At 42.0% G+C, this 21,514-nt stretch overlaps 1 protein-coding gene across 4 annotated transcripts in view; it reads left to right on the plus strand.

Annotated features, from left to right (window-relative positions):
- Positions 1 to 21,514, plus strand: part of LOC143335131 (large proline-rich protein BAG6-like) — a 28,531-nt gene that overhangs the window by 2,685 nt on the left and 4,332 nt on the right. The window contains exons 4-21 of one of the 4 annotated variants that reach the window (XM_076754313.1): positions 206 to 429; positions 509 to 580; positions 664 to 786; positions 1,095 to 1,279; positions 4,575 to 4,704; positions 6,352 to 6,555; positions 10,329 to 10,557; positions 11,964 to 12,026; positions 12,123 to 12,433; positions 12,879 to 12,957; positions 13,408 to 13,724; positions 14,118 to 14,367; positions 14,505 to 14,674; positions 17,145 to 17,198; positions 17,314 to 17,416; positions 18,095 to 18,219; positions 18,322 to 18,456; positions 20,468 to 20,530. In XM_076754313.1, the coding sequence (XP_076610428.1) occupies positions 206 to 429; positions 509 to 580; positions 664 to 786; positions 1,095 to 1,279; positions 4,575 to 4,704; positions 6,352 to 6,555; positions 10,329 to 10,557; positions 11,964 to 12,026; positions 12,123 to 12,433; positions 12,879 to 12,957; positions 13,408 to 13,724; positions 14,118 to 14,367; positions 14,505 to 14,674; positions 17,145 to 17,198; positions 17,314 to 17,416; positions 18,095 to 18,219; positions 18,322 to 18,456; positions 20,468 to 20,530 (2,837 nt within the window). The remainder of the gene's footprint in view (positions 1 to 205; positions 430 to 508; positions 581 to 663; positions 787 to 1,094; positions 1,280 to 4,574; positions 4,705 to 6,351; positions 6,556 to 10,328; positions 10,558 to 11,963; positions 12,027 to 12,122; positions 12,434 to 12,878; positions 12,958 to 13,407; positions 13,725 to 14,117; positions 14,368 to 14,504; positions 14,675 to 17,144; positions 17,199 to 17,313; positions 17,417 to 18,094; positions 18,220 to 18,321; positions 18,457 to 20,467; positions 20,531 to 21,514) is intronic. The other 3 variants (XM_076754314.1, XM_076754315.1, XM_076754316.1) reach the window with 3 other exon arrangements.

Consider the following 21,514-nt stretch of genomic DNA (forward strand, 5'->3'; position numbering starts at 1 on the left):
TTGACAACTGACAGCTTAGCAGTGGATCATGGTTTGTGCGTCGATGAAGGACGCAGCTAGCTGCGAGAACCAATGAGCCCAAATAAAAACAACACTGAAAAGAAGTTTATTTAATATAGAAAACTGAAAATAGTGACAAAGAAGCAGTGACCAGTAAATGTTTTTACAGCATATGATGAGTTCCACACCTTTGTTTGTCCCCCAGATGTAGATGGGAAGGTAATTCACCTGGTGGAGCGTGCCCCTCCTCAGGCCACCACACCCGGTTCTGGGGGTGTAGGTGTTTCCACCGGGGGGGCAGAGGGTGGAAGCAGCAGCCATGCCTCCACCTCCTCCCAGGGTGCACCACATGATCGCAATGGTAACAGCTACGTGATGCTGGGGACCTTCAACCTGCCCGTCAACATCATGGACCCTCAGCAGATACAGGTGGGGATGAGCTGCTGCATGACAGATAAGCCTTGAACAACAGTTTCATGCTTTGTGACAAATGGAATTTGTTTTGTAGATGTCTGTTCAGCAGATGATGGCTGGAGTTGGTGAAGTTGGAAGGAATGCCAGGGTCAGCACCAGCTCTGAGGTACAGGCTGTTACTCACCAGTCATCCTTTCAGCTCTTCAGTCTCACTCTTCATGTAAAACTAACAGATGTTTATATGCACAGAACAATGGCTCAGTGGATGTGCAGATAAACTTGGACCAGTCAATGCAGAGTGAACCCAGGATGAGGTTGCAGCTGGCTGAGAACCTGCTCAGAGACACTTGCTCTCTGATCCACAGGTTGGAGGTACAGGACGTATTCTGCTTTTGATACCCAGGCCTTTATTTACAGTCTGTTAGCATTGTCGCTACATGTCTTAGCTCGGGCAAGTTACAGAAAAAGTTAGTCGATTTTTTTTTTTTTTTTCTTTTTTTTTTTCAAAATTTCGACTTTATTCTTATATCATTTCCTCTTTTTTTCCTTCACTCTCACTGGTGCATCAGGTGCTTGCTTTCAGTGTCTACTCTTCCGTCACTTTAGTGAACACACAGGACAGACCACAGTACTGAGTGAGCGTGTTTGTTTGTTTGCATTGTGATGTGTTCCTTTTGTAGGGAGTGTCCAGTGACAGTAGCTCCCATTCACAGCCTGAGGTACCTCAGTCCTCTTCCTCTCTGCCGCCATCTTCCTCCTCTGTTAGAGGGGCTGTAGCATCACAACCCATGGACACCAGCTCTCCTCCTGCTCCATCATCCTCCACCTCCACCCAGACTGAGGGACCAGCCAACAGTGGGCCAAAGTAAGTCAGAGTTGTGGACTCAGTAGCACCTGACTTCAACATGTGGTCTGTATCTGGACACGTCATTTGGATAATCACATCTGATCCATTTGGATTTACACCTGGTATTACATTCGTGTTATCTCGGTTAAATCATCGCAGTTTCCCGTACAGTTTGCTGACGTGCGTTTACCAACACACATGCTCTCTGTCACACACACACACTCACTGAGACCTGACTGTAGTCTTGATATGTGCACCAAACAGGAAACAGAACTCTTGCATTGAGAAAAAAATGCAGTTGACTGTAGTTCAGAAACCATCTTAAAGTAGGCCACATGAAAAGCAAACTCCCCTATGTTTACGCCTGGCAGGGGATCAACTGAGGACCGGTGGGCTGCCAAGCTTGCAGTACACTTGCAGAGACCCTGCTGATAATATTAAGTTTCAGGCTACTGCTTTGTAGTACCTTAAAGAGGCTTCAGATGCCTCTTCTTCAGAATTATGACAAATAAACAATACATTTAATAAATTAACACCAGAAATAAGAAGTAAGTTTTATACATTAGTCTGGGTATAAAACTTCTAAGAAATGGGTTTAGAAATTATTATATACTTTGACATAAGTGGAAAAGTCACAGTTAAAATGCAGGACCTAAAATCTTTGTATAAGAAGCTAAAACTAACTTTAAGCAGAGTCTAAAGTGTGATTTCTCAGAGCAGACTGCAGTGTTTCCTCAGTGTTGTGAAACAAGAACTACAATCATGTACACTCACAGTGCCCTCCCCCAAGCAATGAATTCAGCCAATAGGACACTCCAAGGATTGTCTGTGGTCTGTGGCTGTGGCTGTACCGTGTCAGTCATCGCAGCTTCATGCACATGTTGTCATGGTGGGTCAAGACCACCCATTATATAGTGTTTGTTGAGCATTCCAGAACCTTCCCAGCCTGTTGTTGCTCCTGTCCCAACTTTCAGAATAAGCATATATTTACAAAAATCAGTGAAGTTGATGATGTAAAACATCAAATATTTTGCCTTTGTGCTGTTTCAGTTGCTTATATGTCAGGAGGGATTAGCAAATGATCACATTCTGTTTGATTTATGTTTTGCACAGCATCCCAAATTTTGTGAATCAGGTTCAACAAGAGGAAAACTTTTCCCCTTATGTTGATCATCTCAATATTTGGCAAGGCAAGGCAAGGCAAATTTAGCACAATTAAAGGAAAATTAAAGAAACAGAAGCAGCCAGTAAAGACAATAATTTAGCATTTAGAATGATTCAAGTCATTGAGCAAATATATTTACTTTAAGTAAAAGCTGTAGCAAATAATAATGTTTTCAACCCTGATTTAAATGAGCTGACAGTTGGTGCAGACCTCAGGTGTGCAGGGAGAGTGTTTCACAGGTGAGGAGCATAATAACTGAAAGCTGCTTCACTTTGTTTGGTTCTCATTCTGGGAACACACAATAGACCTGTCCCTGATGACCTGAGAGGTCTGGATACTTCATATGGAGTTAATAAATCTACAATATATTTTGGTCCTAGACCATTTAATGCTTTGTAGACCAACAGTAAGATTTTAAAGTTTATTCTTTGACTCACAGGAAGCCAATGTAGTGATCTGAGGACTGGTGTGATATGGTCCATTTTTCTGGTGTTTGTAAGGACTCGTGCAGCAGCATTTTGAATCAGCTGTAGTTGCCTAATTGATTTTTTGTTTAGGCCAGTAAAGACTCCATTGCAATAGTCCAACCTACTGAAAATAAATGCATGAACCAGTTTTTCCATGTCTTCTCTGGACAGACATCCCTTAATTCTGGTTATATTTTTCAGGTGGTAGTAGGCTGATTTGGTAATGAGCTTTAAATGGTTGTTAAAATTCAGGTCAGAATCAATAATTACACCAAGATTTCTGGCTTTATCTGTTGTTGTCAGTGACATGGCATTAAGGTGACCACTGATCTTTGACCTTTCATTTTTGGGGCCAAATACAATCACTTCTGTCTTATCTGCATTAAGCTGAAGAAAATTCTGGCACATCCACTCATTGATTTGATGAATACACTCACTCAGTGAAAGTAAGGGACTGTAGTCATGTGATGACACAGAAATATAAAGTTGTGTATCATCTGCATAAGTATAATAAGAAATATTATGATGCCCCATAATCTGAGCTAGGGCAACATGTAGATATTGAAAAGAAGTGGTCCAAGAATGGACCCTTGTGGCACCCCACACATCATCTTTTGTCGTTCAGACACGTGCTCACCAATTGACACAAAGTAGTCTCTATCTTGTAAATAAGATTTGAACCAGTGTAGTACAGTGCCAGTAAGTCCCACCCACTTTTCCAGTCTGTCAAGAAGTATGTCATGATCAACTGTATCAAAGGCAGCACTGAGATCTAATAATACTAAGACTGAGGTTTTGGAAGCATCATTATTCAGATGTATGTCATTTAAAACTTTGATAAGTACAGTCTCAGTGCTGTGGTGTGGACGAAATCCAGACTGAAATACATTAAAAAGATTGTTCTGCATCATGAAAGCATGTGTTTGTTGAAAAACAACCCTTTCAATAATTTTTCCTAGAAAGGGAAGATTTGATATTGGCCTGTAGTTACTTATCACTGAAGCATCCAGATTAGTCTTTTTTAGGAGAGGTTTTGTTACTGCAGTTTTCAGGGACTGGGGAAAGTGACCAGACTGAAGAGAATTATTTATTATCTGCAGCACATCTGGAGCTATGCAATTAAAGACATTTTTAAAAAAGTTTGTTGGCAGAGTATCAAGGCAGCATGTTGTGGATTTTAACTGTGATACAGTTTCTGTCAGCCTTGAATGATCTAGAAGGTTAAAATGTGCTCGATTAACTGGAGAACAAGAAGGCACAGATGGACTTATCATTTTGCCTGAGCTGGAGCTGCACACTGTTTGTCTTATCCTTGAAATTTTATCTCTAAAAAAGGCTGCAAAATCATTGCATGACTTGTTGGATAGCAGCTCAGGAGGGATGATGCTGTGGGGTTTGTCAGTCTATCCACAACAGGAAACAAGTGTGGACATTATTACGGTTTCTGTTGATTTGCTACCTGGAATATGATACATTAAAAAAATTTAAGGACGTTGTAATCATTTTAAGCATGTACCATCTGTAGGAGTTCTGTAGAATACTTGTATGGTAATGGATCCAGACATCATACATCATGATTGTAATCATAGCTATGACCCATCACCAGTTTCACAGACCAACACAGTGTTCATCAGCAGGGTCTTTGTTGTGCTGACTCCTCCTGTCCTCCATTTGTCCTCAGTCATCCAAGTCCAGCAGAGTTTGTGGAGGTTCTCTCTGAGGTCAGGAGGGTGGAGGAGATGTTACGTCCCTACATAGAGAGGACCCACTCAATTCTCGGAGCAGCCACTTCAGCAGACTACAACAACAATGTAAGAAGGGAGTGCAACTGCATAATGCAGGAAACAACAACAACAAATCACATCACAGTATAGCTCCGAAGAAAAAAAGTGAAGGAGCACATCCAGACATGGAACTTGTTTACTGACGTCAATAATGGCAAATATTTACACAGTTTAACAGAAAAACCTCCATTGCTGTTATCGGCACACTGAAAAGGAGTTAGAGGAAAAAGACCTGAATGTTTTATCACTCCGTGGCTTCAAGTCGTGTGCTGTGTCCCTATTTCATGCCACATACTTACTGTGTACAGTCCCACATACTAATCTTTATAGGATACTTTTTGCGCAAGAAATCAATATAATTAATTCCTAAAATTAGGTTTATAGTAACAGGAAATGGTTTTACAAACTGCTCCTGGAGCTGTTTCACTACCCTCCACAATTAGTTGTGATTTTTTTCCTATGACCAGCTCCTTCATTCCATATGTCCATTGCATTGTGGGAAAATAGTGTCCATCAACAGCGCGCCTTTGAGTCTCCTGTATTTGGTCATTTCTCTTGTGACAATACACTACATAGAGTATGTACCGCTTCCCTTATTTTAACATTTTTTTACACTCCTTGCTTATCTAAAAAATCATTCTGGTCTGCCATCATGAAGGTTGTTCAAAAGCTCTTATTTCTGCTTAGAGGACCAGAGAAGGATATTTGAGGAGACATGAGTGAATATATACCAGACCAGCCTTTGCTTAAGTCTTGTTTGGGCCAGACACACACACCATTTATTGGAAATCTTGTCATTGATCCAGTCATTGAGTGGACACCACAGTTTACTGGCCTCATCTGAAACCAAATCAGATCATCACAGTTTTATACCAAAGAGGTCAAATAACAGACACATAACACATCATTTCCTGCATTTCTCCTCAAGCCTTCAGTGGGAGGGACTGAGATGTGATCAACATGTGGATGGGAATGTCAAGGGAATTTGGATGTACCCACACTTACAGAACAACCTGCCTACATTTTGTATTTGACTTGCATCAGGGGCACAGCTCAGTCTTTACTGAGCGCTCGTCTAGTATGTTTCTAAGTGAACTTGTGTGCTGTGCCTGTCCACAGTCACTACAGTAGTAACCATCAGAAGTTGTTTCAAAAAACAGTGACATGAAACAGTTTTCAACAACTTTTGTTATTCATCCTGTGTGTGATATCTACCAGTGGTATGATTGTCAGTGAAAGGTAAACACTACAGTATATTATCAGATAAAAGTTCAGATTTACTAAATACATTTATATCGTTCTCTCTTCTAGTATGACATGAATATTACTGGACATTGCCATGATGTTTACTGAAATATTCTGGTCCTCAGTGGATGCCTAACTATTTATACACTTTTGACCTTTTCTCTAGTGTTGTTATCATTCCAGAAGTTTCACTTATACACTTGAAATACTTTTATCTAATAGATGGATTGCTATGACTCCATAACCTTTCCTCAAACTCCACCCTCAGGACATGTTTATACCTTGTACTGGTGAGGCTCTCAGAGGAGATAAATCATCAAGTATGTTCTGTGTTCTGAAACAAGGTAAAACATTTGAAAGGCTCCAACAAAGAAGTGGCTCCTGCTGTCATATTTGTCCACAGCTGTCTAAGTCTGTCTTCATTTGCAGACCCAGGAAAGAGAGGAGGATCAGCGTGTTCTCAACCTGGTCGGAGATGCTCTGCGTCTGCTTGGCAACACCTTAGTTGTCCTCGGTGACCTTCGTTGTAATTTAGCAACCTCTCCTCCACGTCACCTGTATGTGGTCCGCCCCATGGCCCACTACACCCACCCGGTCCTCTTCCAGGCTGGTCTACCACACATGCCCATTCCAGTAAGTCCACACCCTCTTCACTTCTGTGGGAAATAATTCATGACCAGCTGTGGAGAAGTGCTTTTGTGTTCAGAGATACAGTGATAACAAAATAGCTTTAATTCAGGTAGAAACAGCTCGAGCCCACAGGTACAGAGTATTGTTTTTTGTTTTTTGTTTTTTGTCAACGTTGACTATCCAAAGGTGAAAAAGTAGCACACAGAGATATTGGAAACAAAGTTGACAAATCTTAATTTCATCAATTTATTCAGGTCTTGTCAACAAACATGCTAACTTTCTGGCCTTGTGGCCTTCATCAGAGCATGGAGGGAAGGGTAGTGGGAGAAGCATTGCCACATTGAAAGCACTGCATGATGGTGAGGGGTCACAAAACCAGTTTCTGTTGGACAATAGAAACTGGTTTTGTGACCCCTGACAGTCATTACTGTTTTGTTTTTAACCAAGAAAATCTGTTGAAGTCAAGATATTTAAGTCTTTCCTGTCATAACATGTCCTGTGAAAATAATTCCTAAGTTAGATGTGAAAATATGAAATATTCCTGCACCAGTGCTGCTTCCCTCACCACTTCTCTGATGCCCCTCCTCTCTCTTGCTCCTCTCTCAAACTGGTGAATTAAGAGTTTGTTTCATCCAAAACAGAGTCGGCAATGATTGTTGGAACAGTGAAAAGATGAACCAAGGAGGTTTTGTTGAGTTTTATTATGTTTGTGTTTTACAACAATAAAATTACTGTTTCTTTGAATGGAGTCTGGTGGCTTTGGCCAGAGTGATATAAACAACAAATAATAAATAACAAAATGGATCTTACTCTTTTAAAAAAATGTATCTCTGTATAGATCCTTTCCATAATGTTGTGAGACACGTACTATAACAATCTGAGTGTGTCAGTGACAAAAACAAACACTTTTAGTGGATGTACATTGATGGTGTGCAAACACCTGCAGGGATTACGTTGCAGCCCTTTTCATGGTTGCTGGCTGCTGAGCTCTTGGTCAATACTGAAAAAACCTTAAAAAAATGTTGTCTCCATTAGTCACTTGGATACAAAAACATGGGAAAATAGGGTCCATAATCAGATAATATGCAAGCAGAATTCCTCCTGTCTTCCAGGATGCATGGACCTGTGCAGCTGCACACACAATGTCCCTTTCATTGATTGAAAATGAAATGTTGATCAAGCTGAAACAAGCACATAATTCATCAACACAGAATATGACGTTATTCTGTCTGTGCCGTTTGAAATTTGGAGGTATGTAGATCTGTTAACAGATGTTATGATATAAAAGTAGCATGTATTCTTGTTGTCTTGGTTTTCCCTCTCGTTTGTAATGGCCAAAAATAGAGATTCAAATGGTTTGAACCTATGTGGGGTTTTTTTAAAGGGAATGTCTGAACATCATTTTTACTCAGTTTTGACAGCTTAACAATTTATACATTCTACATTTCCATATTTTGAAACTTGTTGGACTCTGGAGTAGTTACATGGTTAATTTCAAAAATGCAGAGTGGCTGGGGAACCATTGTTGGCTTCATGATAGTGACTGGCTTTGGCATATTCCATGCTTCCGTGCAAAATGGCTGTTTTGTGCAAGCAGATCCCACTGCAGTACCTCAGACCTCTCTCCTCAGGTCTCTCTAATGCAGGCATCATCGCCTCCTGCTGGTCGGCACAGTGACCATGTTAACTGGTGACTTTTGGCTGAATCGTTGCTTGCAGTGCCGGCAGCTGTTTAAACCACCATCCGAACATGTACCTGTCCTCCTAAAAGCCATTTTGTTTTGTTTTTTTAACATATACTCATCTGCTTTTAATGTCTATGCATAGGTTAAATTGTGCTCAGTAAGACTCACTCACCTCTCATCATGTTCCTGTACTGTGGGAAACAAACTGCAGCTTAAAGTTTTTTTGATACTGTTATCCTCAATCAGAAAGTGGCCCATATTCTACCAGTTTACCTGCATAAAAGTGTTGAATGTAAGCTGCTCTGGTTACCTAGATTTTTTCTCTCACATTAAAAGTAAGAAAGATGAATGCTTGTTTTTTTGACATTTAATTTCCATAATTTTAAAACAAAGGACCGGATGAATGTGCTGCATATTGAACATTGTGTTTTCAACAGCTTCCATCACAGCGAGTAACCACAGGTAACTGTCATATATCCATGGCAACCACGGACGCACTGGGTTGAAAGTCACCAGTTCACACAGTCACTTGCGAAACGGAAACAGCGCTGAGTGCAGTGGTGCCCCGGCTATTTTTTCCCAGGGTGGCAAATTCATGACTTGCCTCACTCTGCTACGTACCTCTTGCCTTCATTACTTGGTTCGCTTAGTTTTAGGCATGAGGAGTGACTGGTTAGGGTAAGAATGTTGGAGTAAGCCAATCAAAGACAGAATAGGGCGCGTCATGTCTTCGCCATCCTAAAAAAAGACAAAAAAAAAAAACAAACCAAAACACCTACACTACCAGTCAAAAGTTTGGACTTCTCGTTCAATGTTTCATCTTTATTTTTAACATTTTCTCCATCATCGATTAATACTTAAGACAACAAAACTATGAATTGACACGTGGAATTATGTAGTCAGTGTAAACAAAGCTAAATATGTAGTAGCCACCTTTTGCTTTGATGACAGCTTTGCACATTCTTGGCATTTTCTCAGCCAGCTTCATGTCACCTGGAAAGCTTTTCCATCAGTCCTGAAGGTTTCCCATATATACTGAGCACTTGTTGGCTTCTTTTCCTTCAGTCTGTGCTCCAGCTCTTCCCAAACCAGATCACTTGCATTTAGGTTGGGTGACTGTGGAGACCAGGTCCTAATGCAGCACTCCGTCACTCTCTGGCTTGGTCAGATAGCCCTCACATAGCCTGTGAGGTGTGTTTTGGGTTTGCAGAAGGCTGCACCCTCACACCAACACACCTCCTCCTCAGTCCTTCACAGTGGGACCCATGCATGCAGATACCATCTGTTCGCCTCAAGGTGTCTCACGAAGACACAGCAGTTGGAACCAAAAACCTCAAATTTGAAGTCATCAGACCAAAATACAGATTTTCTGGTCTTAAGTACATTCCTTCTGTTTCTTGGTCTATCTCAGTGGTGGTTTCTCTGCAGAAGTTCGGCCATGGAGGCCTGATTCAGTCTCCTCTGAACAGTTGATGAGACATGTATCTGATGCTTGAAATCTGTGAAACATTAATGTGGGCTCTAATTTCAGGTGCTCCTAACTGTGATCATTTATCAAACAATTTACTATGAAGTTTCCTGAATAGAATAATCTAATTTGTTATTAATTATATGGAAAGTAGGGACAGTTTGAGTTGAGTTAGTTGAGCGTAGAAGCAGTTGTTTATTTCCTGAGGAATTACTTTGAAAGAAAAGCCCGTTCCAGCAATGCATCAGTTCCTATATTTATTAGCTGCTTAAATAATATATCTCTAAGCAAAATGTCTTCATAAAATCTTACTTTAACTCTTGGTATGTCACATGGTGGCTTTGTCTTGTGTCTCTTCTCACATTGTGTTGACTATGAATACATAAATTCATTTTTTTCAGACAGTATTTGCATACCAATATGCTTCTCTTTTGTCCACCTTGCCTCAAGTTGAATTGTGTGAAACGATTGTTACGATTGATATCTGAAATGTCAACATTCATTTGACAATCAAGGAGAATTTATCAGAAGCCTTTAGACAGCTTTGTACACCACTGACAGTTATACTGTCAGACTGTACCTGAGTTCATGCTGGACCTTGAAGGGATGTCTCTTTCCTCCAGATAAACTTAGGGACAACAGTGACCATGACATCAAATGGAAGACCTGTAGCTGAAGGACAGCGACAGTCTTCTCAGAGTGCTGGCCAATCAGATCAGCAGGCGGCAGGCCAGACTCCCACTCTTCAACCAAATGGGACCACTCCTCAACAAGGACAGGGAGGACCCCGCGTGATCCGGATCACCCACCAGACCATGGAGCCTGTAGTCATGATGCAGATGAACATTGATGGTATGTGTGCTGCCATATCATCATAGAGCCTGATGGTAAATGTGAGTATAGCCAAGGTCACATGGGCATCTATGATTTATCTGAAACGGCCAAAATAACCTGTATTTCAATGAGAATTATAGATGACATGGAGAGGAATGTGTTAACGTACTGAGATGAAGACAGTTCTGACTGAGTGCAGATCATCTGCAAGAGCAGATAGAAATTGTTTGTGACATGAATAAATACATAATACATTTATTGCCAATCCATTGATGTATCCTTACCTTATCCTTATCCATTAATTAATTGATTTTTATTTGGTTTATTGGTGACATTTATCAGAATTTAATATATCTAAAAATATTTAACATGTGTGACAATAACGACAGAGAGAAGACAAAATGACACCACTGGCTTAATCGTCAGCTCTTCATTGATGATATGAAACAGTGTCCCCAGGGAACCATGCACGAGCAGCAATTCTAGAGCAGAGGTTGAACTCTCTCTTTTGTAGTGTCATGATTTATTTTGTGTAGCCCATTGTGGCCCTCATAATATTAAACGTCATGAATTGAATACATTTGCAGCATTGTCACATAGGGCGATACTGAATGTCATCGCCTTTTGACTCACACCAAACAGCCAGAATGTTGTACATTAGCTGTAAGCTAGAGAGCCGGCAGGCACTGATGCTGTCTTTGTTTTCAGGTCAGCCTTTGATTGAGCACTCACCAGACTCCAGATTGTTCAGTTGTGACCCCGGGTGTTTATCCCTCCAGAAGCTCTGGTCTGCTTCCAGCTCTCTCTGTCAATGTTAGAAATGAAGCTGAAGTGGTAACAGACTCTGAAGACAACATGGAAAATCCATAATGATAACTGAATACTGAACTAGAAAATGAGACCTTCACCAAGGAGGCAGTCAGTGCTTGATACAGTACCCACAGCTAAACTACTAAGGAATGAGTCCTTATCTCAAGAGAAAGCTCCTCTTCGGAATCCCAGGAAGCAAACATAACATAAACCCAAGTTCCGCCTGTTGCGTCTAACAGACAAGCTTTGTGACTCTTTGACAACTCCAGAATCAGTCTACCTCCCATCGTCCAGTCAGTGTGTCTGTGACGCGCCAGGAAACAGCAAGCCTGAGAGCCTGGAGAGGATGCAGTTGGAGAATAAGCATCCCAGCTTTTTTGGAATCAGGGTTGTATAATGACAAATACAAAAACCTTGAGAAGTAGGTCAGTGCATTAAGTGAAAAAGTAGATGTTTGATTTTACAGTGTAAATGTGTATCATCTTTGAAGCAGCGTTCCGAAGCAGCCCTTTCTTGTTCTGTTTGACGAGCGTGGCCCCACCCTGTCTCACCGCCATCCCTCCTCTACTCTCACTGTGAAGCTGATGGATTTCTGCTCTTATTGTGTTGAACAGGTGAGTCAGCTGCTGGATCTCAGGTTCCAGGACAGCCAAATGCTGCAGGGCCCGGACAGCCTGGTGAGTGCTGCTCTGTCATTGGGTAGTTTGTTGCTGTAGCTTGTTTCTGTAAAGATGCCATAAATAAATTATTTGGAGACTTGTCTCTCTGTCCAGGACTGACACCTGTCCACTTCCCAGGACTGCCCCCTGAGTTCATGCAGGCCATTGTGCACCAGATCTCCCACCAAGCCGCTGCCATGGCCGCCGCAGCCTCAGCGAACCACTCAGCACAGATGGTTTCTGGCCCTGGTTCAACACCCAATGCTGAGGGAGCTGCTCCTCCACAGCCCCCCCACCCTGCCCAAGCCAGAGTTGTCATCACCAGACCATCCTTCTCCCCCCGCATCCCTCAGTCAGTGGGAACAAGGGGAACCACCATCAACCTGAGAGCCACAGTACCCACAGCGGGCCAGCAGCCAGGACAGGTAACGCTAACACAGAGAAGATAGAGATTTATTTATTATTTTCATAAATAAATAATTTGAGTTATTTTCTTGATTCATCGATGAATTGTTTGATCATAATAACATTAGAAAAGATTTTAAAATGCCCATCAAAATTTCCTAGAGCCAAAGTCTCATCTTGTCTGACCAACATTCAAAAACACAGTAATATTAAATTTACTATAATGTTAAAACAAGGAAAAGAAACACATTTTCACATTTGAGAAACTTAAACAAGAGACCTTTTTGTTTTTTAAGTTTAAATCATGACTTGAAAATGAAAGTTGCCAGAGTAAAGAGTAATCGATAACCCGCAAATCATTACAGTTCGAACACACGTGTTGAATAATACGTTATGTACAATGTGTTGTGCAGTAAGCGTGGAGCTGCTTGTTTACCTCTTCCTCCTTCACTCCTCTGTGGGCAGGGCACACCTCTGGCTCCCTCCTCTCTCACCCAGATGATCAGTGGTCTGGTTGGACAGCTCCTGATGCCGGGCCAGTCAGGTCTGTGCCAACTCTTTTTTAGCATTAGAATAGCTAACAAACTGAAGTACTGTCATAAAATGCTTTGTGCCATCCCTGCAGGTCGATGCATTCACACTGGTTGAACAGTGCATAATTGTGTTTGTGAGCCAGTTCTCATTAACTCATCTTCTAATGATTGTATTGATGCTTCTTATTAAAGAATCTTATTGGATTGCAGTTTCTGAGCTGTCAATATCATAAACAGTCATTATTTTCTGTAACCTGCACTAATCAGTTTCCTGTTGCAGTGCACATTTTGGAAGCTGCTTGAAAATTGGTTTCAACTCTTTTTTCAAAAATCTGGGTCTCCTGTTTGCCCTCCTGTGTTTGTTTAACGCTGTTTAGTTTAAAGTCTGTGCATTTCTTGACTGCTTTTCTTGTGTTTGGGGGTGCAGTCCTATTTTTTTCCTGTTTTCCTAACTGCTCCAGGTGATCCCATGACGACCTCCTCTTCAACCAGCACTCGGTCCTCCTTCTCTACCTCTTCCTCATCTGATTCCTCCACCATGTCCCCTCCCCCTCCCTCTGCCAACACCTCTGGACAAACATCCACTCACACCACCAGCACTACCTCCATGGGCCAGCCAGTGGAGGGCAGTGCTGAGGGAAATCTGGCCCAGCTCCTGGGCTCTCTGCTGGGAGGGGGAGCTGGGCCAGGGGGTCCTGGCTCTAGACCAGCTCCCTCCGTCACTGTGACACTGCCAGTAGTGCCCAGCTTTTTCCAGAGCATGTCAGACTTCACACCGGTGAGTTCCTATAGTGCTGTAGAAAGACAAAATATGGTGGCAGGTTTTCTCCTGATTCCAGATGGGTCTTTGCTGACTCCCCTGTCTTCAGGGCCAAAATAGACAAGCTGGTTGTAGGATGGCCCTGAACTATTTGCAGCACAGTCAGGTGCCAGTGTCTTCAGTCGGATTTGAGCAGCCATTGGTTGCCAGTCCAGGGGGTGGAGGAGTGGTGTAATGTGGAAGAACCACACCCACACACAATATATATTTCTTTTCAAGAGGTCTTTTTTCTTTGACTCAAAATATCCTTATATGCAGAAATACCCTTGATGTGTGTTGGGTTGTTTGCAGCTGAACAGAGCTTTGTACATATTGAGTTGTTGATCCAAGGTGTTTGTTGTTTCTGCCCAGCCACCTGTCAGTGACCACGGCTCTGTGGTCCCCCCTCAGTCCACCGGTCCTGCCCCGCCTCAAGCCGGCAGTGGTGCAGGTGGAGACTCCCTGAGCACAGAGTTGTTCACCGGCATCGTGCAGGGAGTCCTGTCCACCATGATGAGCTCTCTAGGGCCCCAGCAGGGCAATGGAGAGAGCATTGCCCAGTTCATCCAGAGACTGTCCCAGACCAGCAACTTATTCACTCCTGGCTCCGGAGATGCTGTGGGTGAGTCACAAAGTAGGAATGAATGTAACTGCAGGTTTTAGTCAACACTACCCTCATGTCCACTATCCGACTTTCAATTTGATGTGCTGGACTCAGGCCAAAATACCAGAATGAATTCTAACCGAAGTTTACTGCAGGGTTCTTTGGGGACCTGCTGTCCCTGGTGTGTCGGAGCTTCTCGATGGTGGACATGGTGCTGTTGCTTCATGGGAACGCCCAACCTCTGAGCCGCATCCAGCCCCAACTCACTGACTTCTTCACTGAACACTACCTCCAGGGCAGAGAGCCCACTGATGCCAACATAGCTGTAAGTGCTGCAGAGAGAGCTCCTTATTACGTGATGTGTTTTATTCCTTTTAGTTAGGCTGTAATGGCATCAATGATGGTTTTCAGTACGGGTCAACAGGGTAGTATACAGCATTATCATACACATACCATTTTGACCTGAATGTAAGACATCAGGTACCTGAGAAATGTTGCTGACGTAGAGGGTGTTTTTAACCCAGAGCAGCTGTATAGATGTGGATATTATTAACAGATATAGTTATTTGTGGTGCTGTTCAGTTCACTTGCTCACAGTGCTGTTTGTGTTAACACAGAGCAGTGGGCTGTTTATTAACAGCTGGATGTGTGTGTATATGTCATGCATTTGCATTTTGATGTACTAGTTTTGCCTTTTATATAATGCTATCAGCTATTCAGGTTCAATACCTCAATACCTTGGTATAGCGCAGGACTGGGAACATCCAGCCTGCAGGCCGTATGCAGCCTGTGAGACCAAGGAGCAATTCATAAAAAACAAAGCAACTCCAAAACAATTTGTTTTTTCTGTAATAAAAGAAAATGGCATGAAATTGTAGACTAACACATCTTGCCAGATCTATGAATGCAACATGCATGCGGCAGTTACATGACATGTGTCACGGACCAGTGAGGAAAGGTCAGGACCCAGATGCAGAGTACCAAAAATACAAGTTTATTGTTCAACAAAGTACTAACAGAAAATCACCTTCACGGGAAAACGCGGGCACGCGAAAAACCAACAAAAAATCACCTTAACGGGAAAAACACTCTTCAAGAGGAAAGAACAACTGAAAATCACCTCAACGGGAAAAGTAGCAAATAAGAGTCACAAAGTAACAAAAGACGAAAACACTTACAAAGAACAGAAAGCGTCCAAGGAAATGTATATCGATATGTCGATCATGAGAGGCAGGAGGTCGGCTTGAGAGCGAGGCACACGAGAAGCTTAGGCAATACTCCGGCGCAGGAGCAGGTTTGGAGCCGGCTTAAGTAGCCGGCTTGATTACATGATGAGAGGCAGGTCAGTGTGATCAGCCTGCTGCCGAGCCGATCACCCCGCCTCCGTGTGCTCCGTCTAGGAGCAGAGGGAGAGAGAGAGAAGAATTATTGTAGGGACAAGTGCACAGGAATGACAACATGACAACATGCATCGTGGTGACTGTGAAGGAAAGAAGATGCAGCATTTCCAAGAGAAATGGACAAATCATTATTTTATTTCTTATTTTTATTTATTTTTTTGTTGAAGTAAAAAGCAAGCCTGTGTGCCCAGTTTATAGGGATGCACTCACAGGGATGAAAAAGGCCAGTCTCAAATGTTATTGCAGATTGAAGCATGCTAAACTGGATGCACTGCAAGGACAGGTGCATTTGAATAAAGTTAACTCTTCAGCGGAGTTTGGATGCTCAACAAGCAGCTTTCACAAGACCACATTCTGACAGAGACAATGCAGGCACATTTTGTGATGAGGGAGCTAATAGCTCAGCAGCTATGAATATGATGGGATATGAAAACTCCCTCAGGGATTTGGCAAAAAATTTAGCCACAAGAAAAAAGGCACCCACTCTGATGAGTTCAAATGAAACTACATCATATTCTGATTAAGTAGCCAAAATTAATAAGCACAACTCATGTAAATTACGTTAAATTATTTTTTAAGTCTGTCTCAAATCAGTAGTCATTTGTACACTTGAACAGGTTTCACTTCTTGTAATCATTCCACCTGTTCATATACGACCTAAAGAGATCCTTTAATCCAAGACAATATCCACAGTCCACAGTCATTCTGTGCAGCAAATACGTGACAAACTTTCACTGAAGCTAATGTGATTCTCAAGAGAATCAAGAGGATATCCTTCGAAGTCACACTGTTTAGTCCAAAATTTTAGTCTAAAAGGCTGCAGTTCAACATGGAAACACTGGAGAAACAGAAATGGGGATACTTTGCAAGAAACCCACTTTAATTTAACTCAGACTGATGAAGCCTCACATTGGCTTCAAATAAACTTTGGAATGTATTTTTTCACAGAATGAGGACTGTGGATTTTGTCCCCCATTTCTGCCAATGGAAGCTTTTTATGAAGAAGCCTTAATGGCCAGTATGAGTAGGAGGAATGTTTAGTGCAAGCAAAAGCTCTTTCAGTGTACATGTGGACATGTGAGTATCATTTTTAGGCAAACCATCTCAAAGCACTGTATTTTAAAGGCTTTTTCTGTAGTCTTTAACGACAAGTTATACTGTATAAACTGGAAAGCTTTGAAAAGTTATAATTGGCCTCTACCAATTTTCAGTTAAAGTACATAACTTAACATCATTTAAAGACATACAGAGTGAAAATTGTTCATTATACTACACTTAATTGACGAGAACACAAGAAAGAAAGTGTTGACTGTCCACACACGAACAGAGTTTCTCGGGTCTGATGTCATATTAATGGTCCACAGTAAAGACTCAAACATATTGTCCTCTGTGCAGACAGCAGCCGAGGACCTCATCGATGGACTGGAGGAGTACATAGCTGAGAGCTTTGTAAGGACAACCTCTTTCACACTCAAACCTCATGCATACGACTACAGTCCTAATGTACTGTGCTCTGTGCTTGGTATGTGGTGATGGACAGAGGTGAGTTGTGTATTGTGTCTAGGCTACAGTGACAGTGCGAGAGGGAGTGGACATCGTTCAGACCAACCTGTTTTTCCTCAGACGGCAGTTCACACAGATGGCCTCTCATATCCTGCGCTGCAACAGTAAGTTCAGTCAGAGGGGAAGTCATTGGCTGATCAGTACTTGTTGATCATCCTCTGCTTCTCTGACTCTCCTTAAAATGCTTAATACTCCCCTTCCTCTGTGACTGAGCAGGAGTTGGTTACTTTGAATACAGGCTGAATGCACAGTGAGCCTCAAGAGGATGGTACTTAACACCTTCACCTTCAGTTGTCATGGTATCACCCTTTCAAACCTTTAGGCTCATATTTAAGCATCGCAGTGTAGGAAATCTGTCCTAACTGTCCTTACTCAGACTGGGAGTTGAAAAGCCTTTTATTGACTTTGACTTGTAAAATAACTCCCATCTGTGCTTATAATTAGGAGACTCCAGCGCTGGAGTCCTCACATGTTGGATCCTGTAGGAGATGTTTATTAATGCTTATTAAAGCAAAAAAGTCAGTGTCCGGCTAATTAAGACTCTGACTCATGCTGAACGGGAACATTGAACCCATTTGTAACTCAAATTTAAAATTTTTAAGCTGATTTTTTTATATATATATATTAGGGTATTCTGTCATTTGTTATTAATTGTATTAATAATGGGATTCCATAGGCATGTAAGCATTTGTCGGCACAGTGCTTCTGTGTTCTGTAACACCACGCTGATGTGAAAATGAGGAGGTGTGAGTGGTTTTCTGTCTTGTGTTTTCTTCGTGCAGATCACACGTTTGGTCCCCGTCTGCTGTTGCTGTGCACTCAGGGTCTGTTTGAGTGTCTGGCTCTTAACCTGTACAGCCTGGGAGGAGAACAGAGAGCTCTGACTGCAGTCATCAACCATCGTATTGTTAGTATACATCATTTGCACCAACAGCATGATGCTTTACTCCCATGATACAAGTCTAAAGCTATATGTTACTGTGTATCTCGTCTGTGTGTGTTTGTGTAGAGGAGGATGTCTGCAGAAGTCAACCCCAGTCTGGTCAACTGGCTGACCAGTATGATGTCTATGAGGCTGCATGTCATTCTGGAGCACAACCCAGTTACTGAGGACCAAATCCAGCACTACGTCATCTATACACAGGTAATAAACAGAGTCATGAGTGAGCATACCCAGCAACACCTGCTGGACACGCTGCATGAAGGCTATGAGTGGGTTTAGTGTCCAGCTGCCTCTGAAACCACAGTGTCTTGTGTAGATTTTGTTCTATGTAAGTAACACAAACAAGATCAGGGGCCTCATTTATAAAACATTGCGTAGAATCCATACTAAAAGTGTGCGTACACCCAAAAGCTGAAAATGGCGTACGCCAAAAAATATTCGGATTTATAAAACGTGCGTACTCACACCTGCACGCAATTTTCCCTTTATAAATCACACTCCACCTGGAAGATTGCGCAGGTGGATTCACCTCACATCCCGCCTCCGACACACCCACATTTTACCATGAATGGTCAATGCGAAGTACCTCATGAATGGCTTTGCATATAAATACGCCTGCTGATCAATGGCATTTTACGTTCGATCATGGCAGAGAAAAGAAAAAGAAATTTTACGGAGACTGAAATCGAGGTGCTTGTGGGTGAGGTGGAGGCCAGAAAGGATATTTTGTTTGGTGGTCACAGTAGTGGCGTCGCGAATAAAATAAAAAAAATAAATAATAATAAAAAAAAAAAAAAAAAAAATGAGTGGCGGCACATCGTCACTGCAGTGAATAGTTCCAGTGCCACAGAGCGATCTGTGGCAGAAATTACAGATCCCTACACTACTGTGCGTCAAGATGAATGAGTCATGTGTTGACCCAGACCACCGTGCCACTACATTCGTCAAGATCATGTCCGAGGTACAAATAATTTGTACATTGAGTGAATGCACATTTTTTTCGATTCACATAAGCAAATTCATTTTCACTCTGAGCCCTTATAGCAATGTGAGTGCAGTCAATTGCGTCGATTATATTTGGGAAACCGGACATTGCTGCAAATATCCCAGACCTAAGGACACAATTTAACTGAATTATATCATACCCAAAAGGGGCTTTAGACAGACAATGTAACATTATATAATATTAATCATATCAAACACTTGCCTGTCGGCTAATTCCCACTGAAAGGAGCCAGTCGCCAGAAACCCCAGAGTGGTCAGCACCTGGATATGCGCCGGGATGGCGCGGTTCCGGCGGGTGGGTCTATCTAACACTGGGCCCAGTTCAGCACATAGATCCAACAGCACCGCTCTAGGGAATCTAAATCGGCTTATTAGCCAGTCATCATCATGGGCCAGCAAATCTCCGTGGTCCCTAAAATTTCTCTCCATCCTGGTCCTACCATTTGCGTGATCTTCCAGCAGTGCCAGCGCATCCATTGTGCAGCATTACGCACGAGTGTTACCGTACTATTTATATGCTTACTCAGCAAATTGAATGATTGTTACACACCTTGTCAGAATTACTACTAATCCATCAGTGCCATCCACCGCTCTGTATCATTTGAAGATGGAAGTATGATATATGAACATTGTGCATACAGTAGTAGGCCTAACGGCTCACTAAAGGAACACATCTATAACACTGCAGACTTGGGTGTTTATGATTACGCGGGTCTATAAGTCTGATATGTGATGACATTAAATGTATGAGATCGATCTGGCTTCAATTCACCACCTCACCATCTGCACCGCCAGTTTCCCCGTCTCCAAAATGTTCGTACGCAAGCATCAAAGTTGGCGTACCGGTGCGCACATTCTCACGCTAAGTTTATTTTTATAAATCACAACCTTTGCGTAGGAAGTTGCGTACGCAACTTTCAAGCCCCGTTTTGTGCGTAAGCAAGTTTTATAAATGAGGCCCCAGGTCACTATATTACTTGTGAAATTTAAAAAAAATATTGTTTGAAAATGAAGACGTACTTTAGACCAACTGGATCAAGTTATGATCAAAAGTATCAAAATGTCTGTACACATAACACAATACTGCATTTTCAGTGATGGCCTCTCTGAACAACACTGTTTTCAACTAAGTTTAAACCCAGGGTTTGAATATTATTCAGTGAAGAGATCCAAAGGAACATTGATAAACACTGCGATGACATTTCAGGGGCATTTGAACCAGAGGACAGAGACTGAGGCTGAACCACCTTCAGAGAGTCTGAATGCAGAGGTGAGATTTGTTCTTTCTGTTTTTTCTTTAAAGAAGCAGATTATTCTCATTTTCAGGTTCATAATTAGTAATGGCTTCTAAAATGAAATCACCCCGCATGTTTAAACAGTCATCTGAGTTTCTCTTGACAGTCCCTTCATATTAGAAAATTAGTCCAATACCACTCAGTCTGTGGGAGGAACCTCATTAGTTGTGCAACATGCTAGCGCCAAGTTAAACAGGCTAACCCACAGAATAAATCGTAAAACAACATAAAACATGGCAAAACTTCCAGCTTCCAAGTTTGAAGTCGAGCCACGGACAGCCGGTATCGAGACATCCCAAAGTAGTCCAGTCGTTTCTGTCATGTTCCCACAAATAATAAAAAATAATCCGCCGTATCTGTCCTCAGATGGTGGGGGTAGATGAAGACTTGTTTTGGTTAATGCAACACACGCATAACAAGGGCAGACAGCGAGGTGGGAGGGCCTGTCAGCGAGGCGGAGGATGGCCACCGAGCTAAAGGTGGTGCTGTGTTACATAAAGACATAGACAAGTAATGGATGAAAAGGCTGGATTACTGACAAGGTGTTTCAGGCAGTGTCTTCCAGAGATCATAACACCCTTTGCAAGGACTTTAGGCTTTGTAACTTTGGAGATGTTTTACAAGCTCAAAAAGGGTTTAGAACACAGTGAAGGGAAGGGAAAACCAAAAAATCCAATATGGCCTCTTTAAAAAGACAGTGTCTATTTGCACTGGAGTGAGAGCAGTCAGATGGCAGCTTTTCAGCTATACAAGTTGGAAGTTAAAATACCCTTATCCAAATATATTTTCACTTAGGACACAAAGAAGAATGTGAGGATATTTTCAGGTGCAGAAAGTTTCCTCAAATCAAAACAATAAGAGTGAAAAAAAACTGTATTTTTCACCCTATATAATGAAAAATATTGGATTATCACATTAGCCAAACACACAGGCAAACATTGCACCCTCTGAGTTTTTCT

This window comes from Chaetodon auriga, chromosome 17 (genome assembly GCF_051107435.1).
Source record: "Chaetodon auriga isolate fChaAug3 chromosome 17, fChaAug3.hap1, whole genome shotgun sequence".
Classification (NCBI taxonomy): domain Eukaryota; kingdom Metazoa; phylum Chordata; class Actinopteri; order Chaetodontiformes; family Chaetodontidae; genus Chaetodon; species Chaetodon auriga.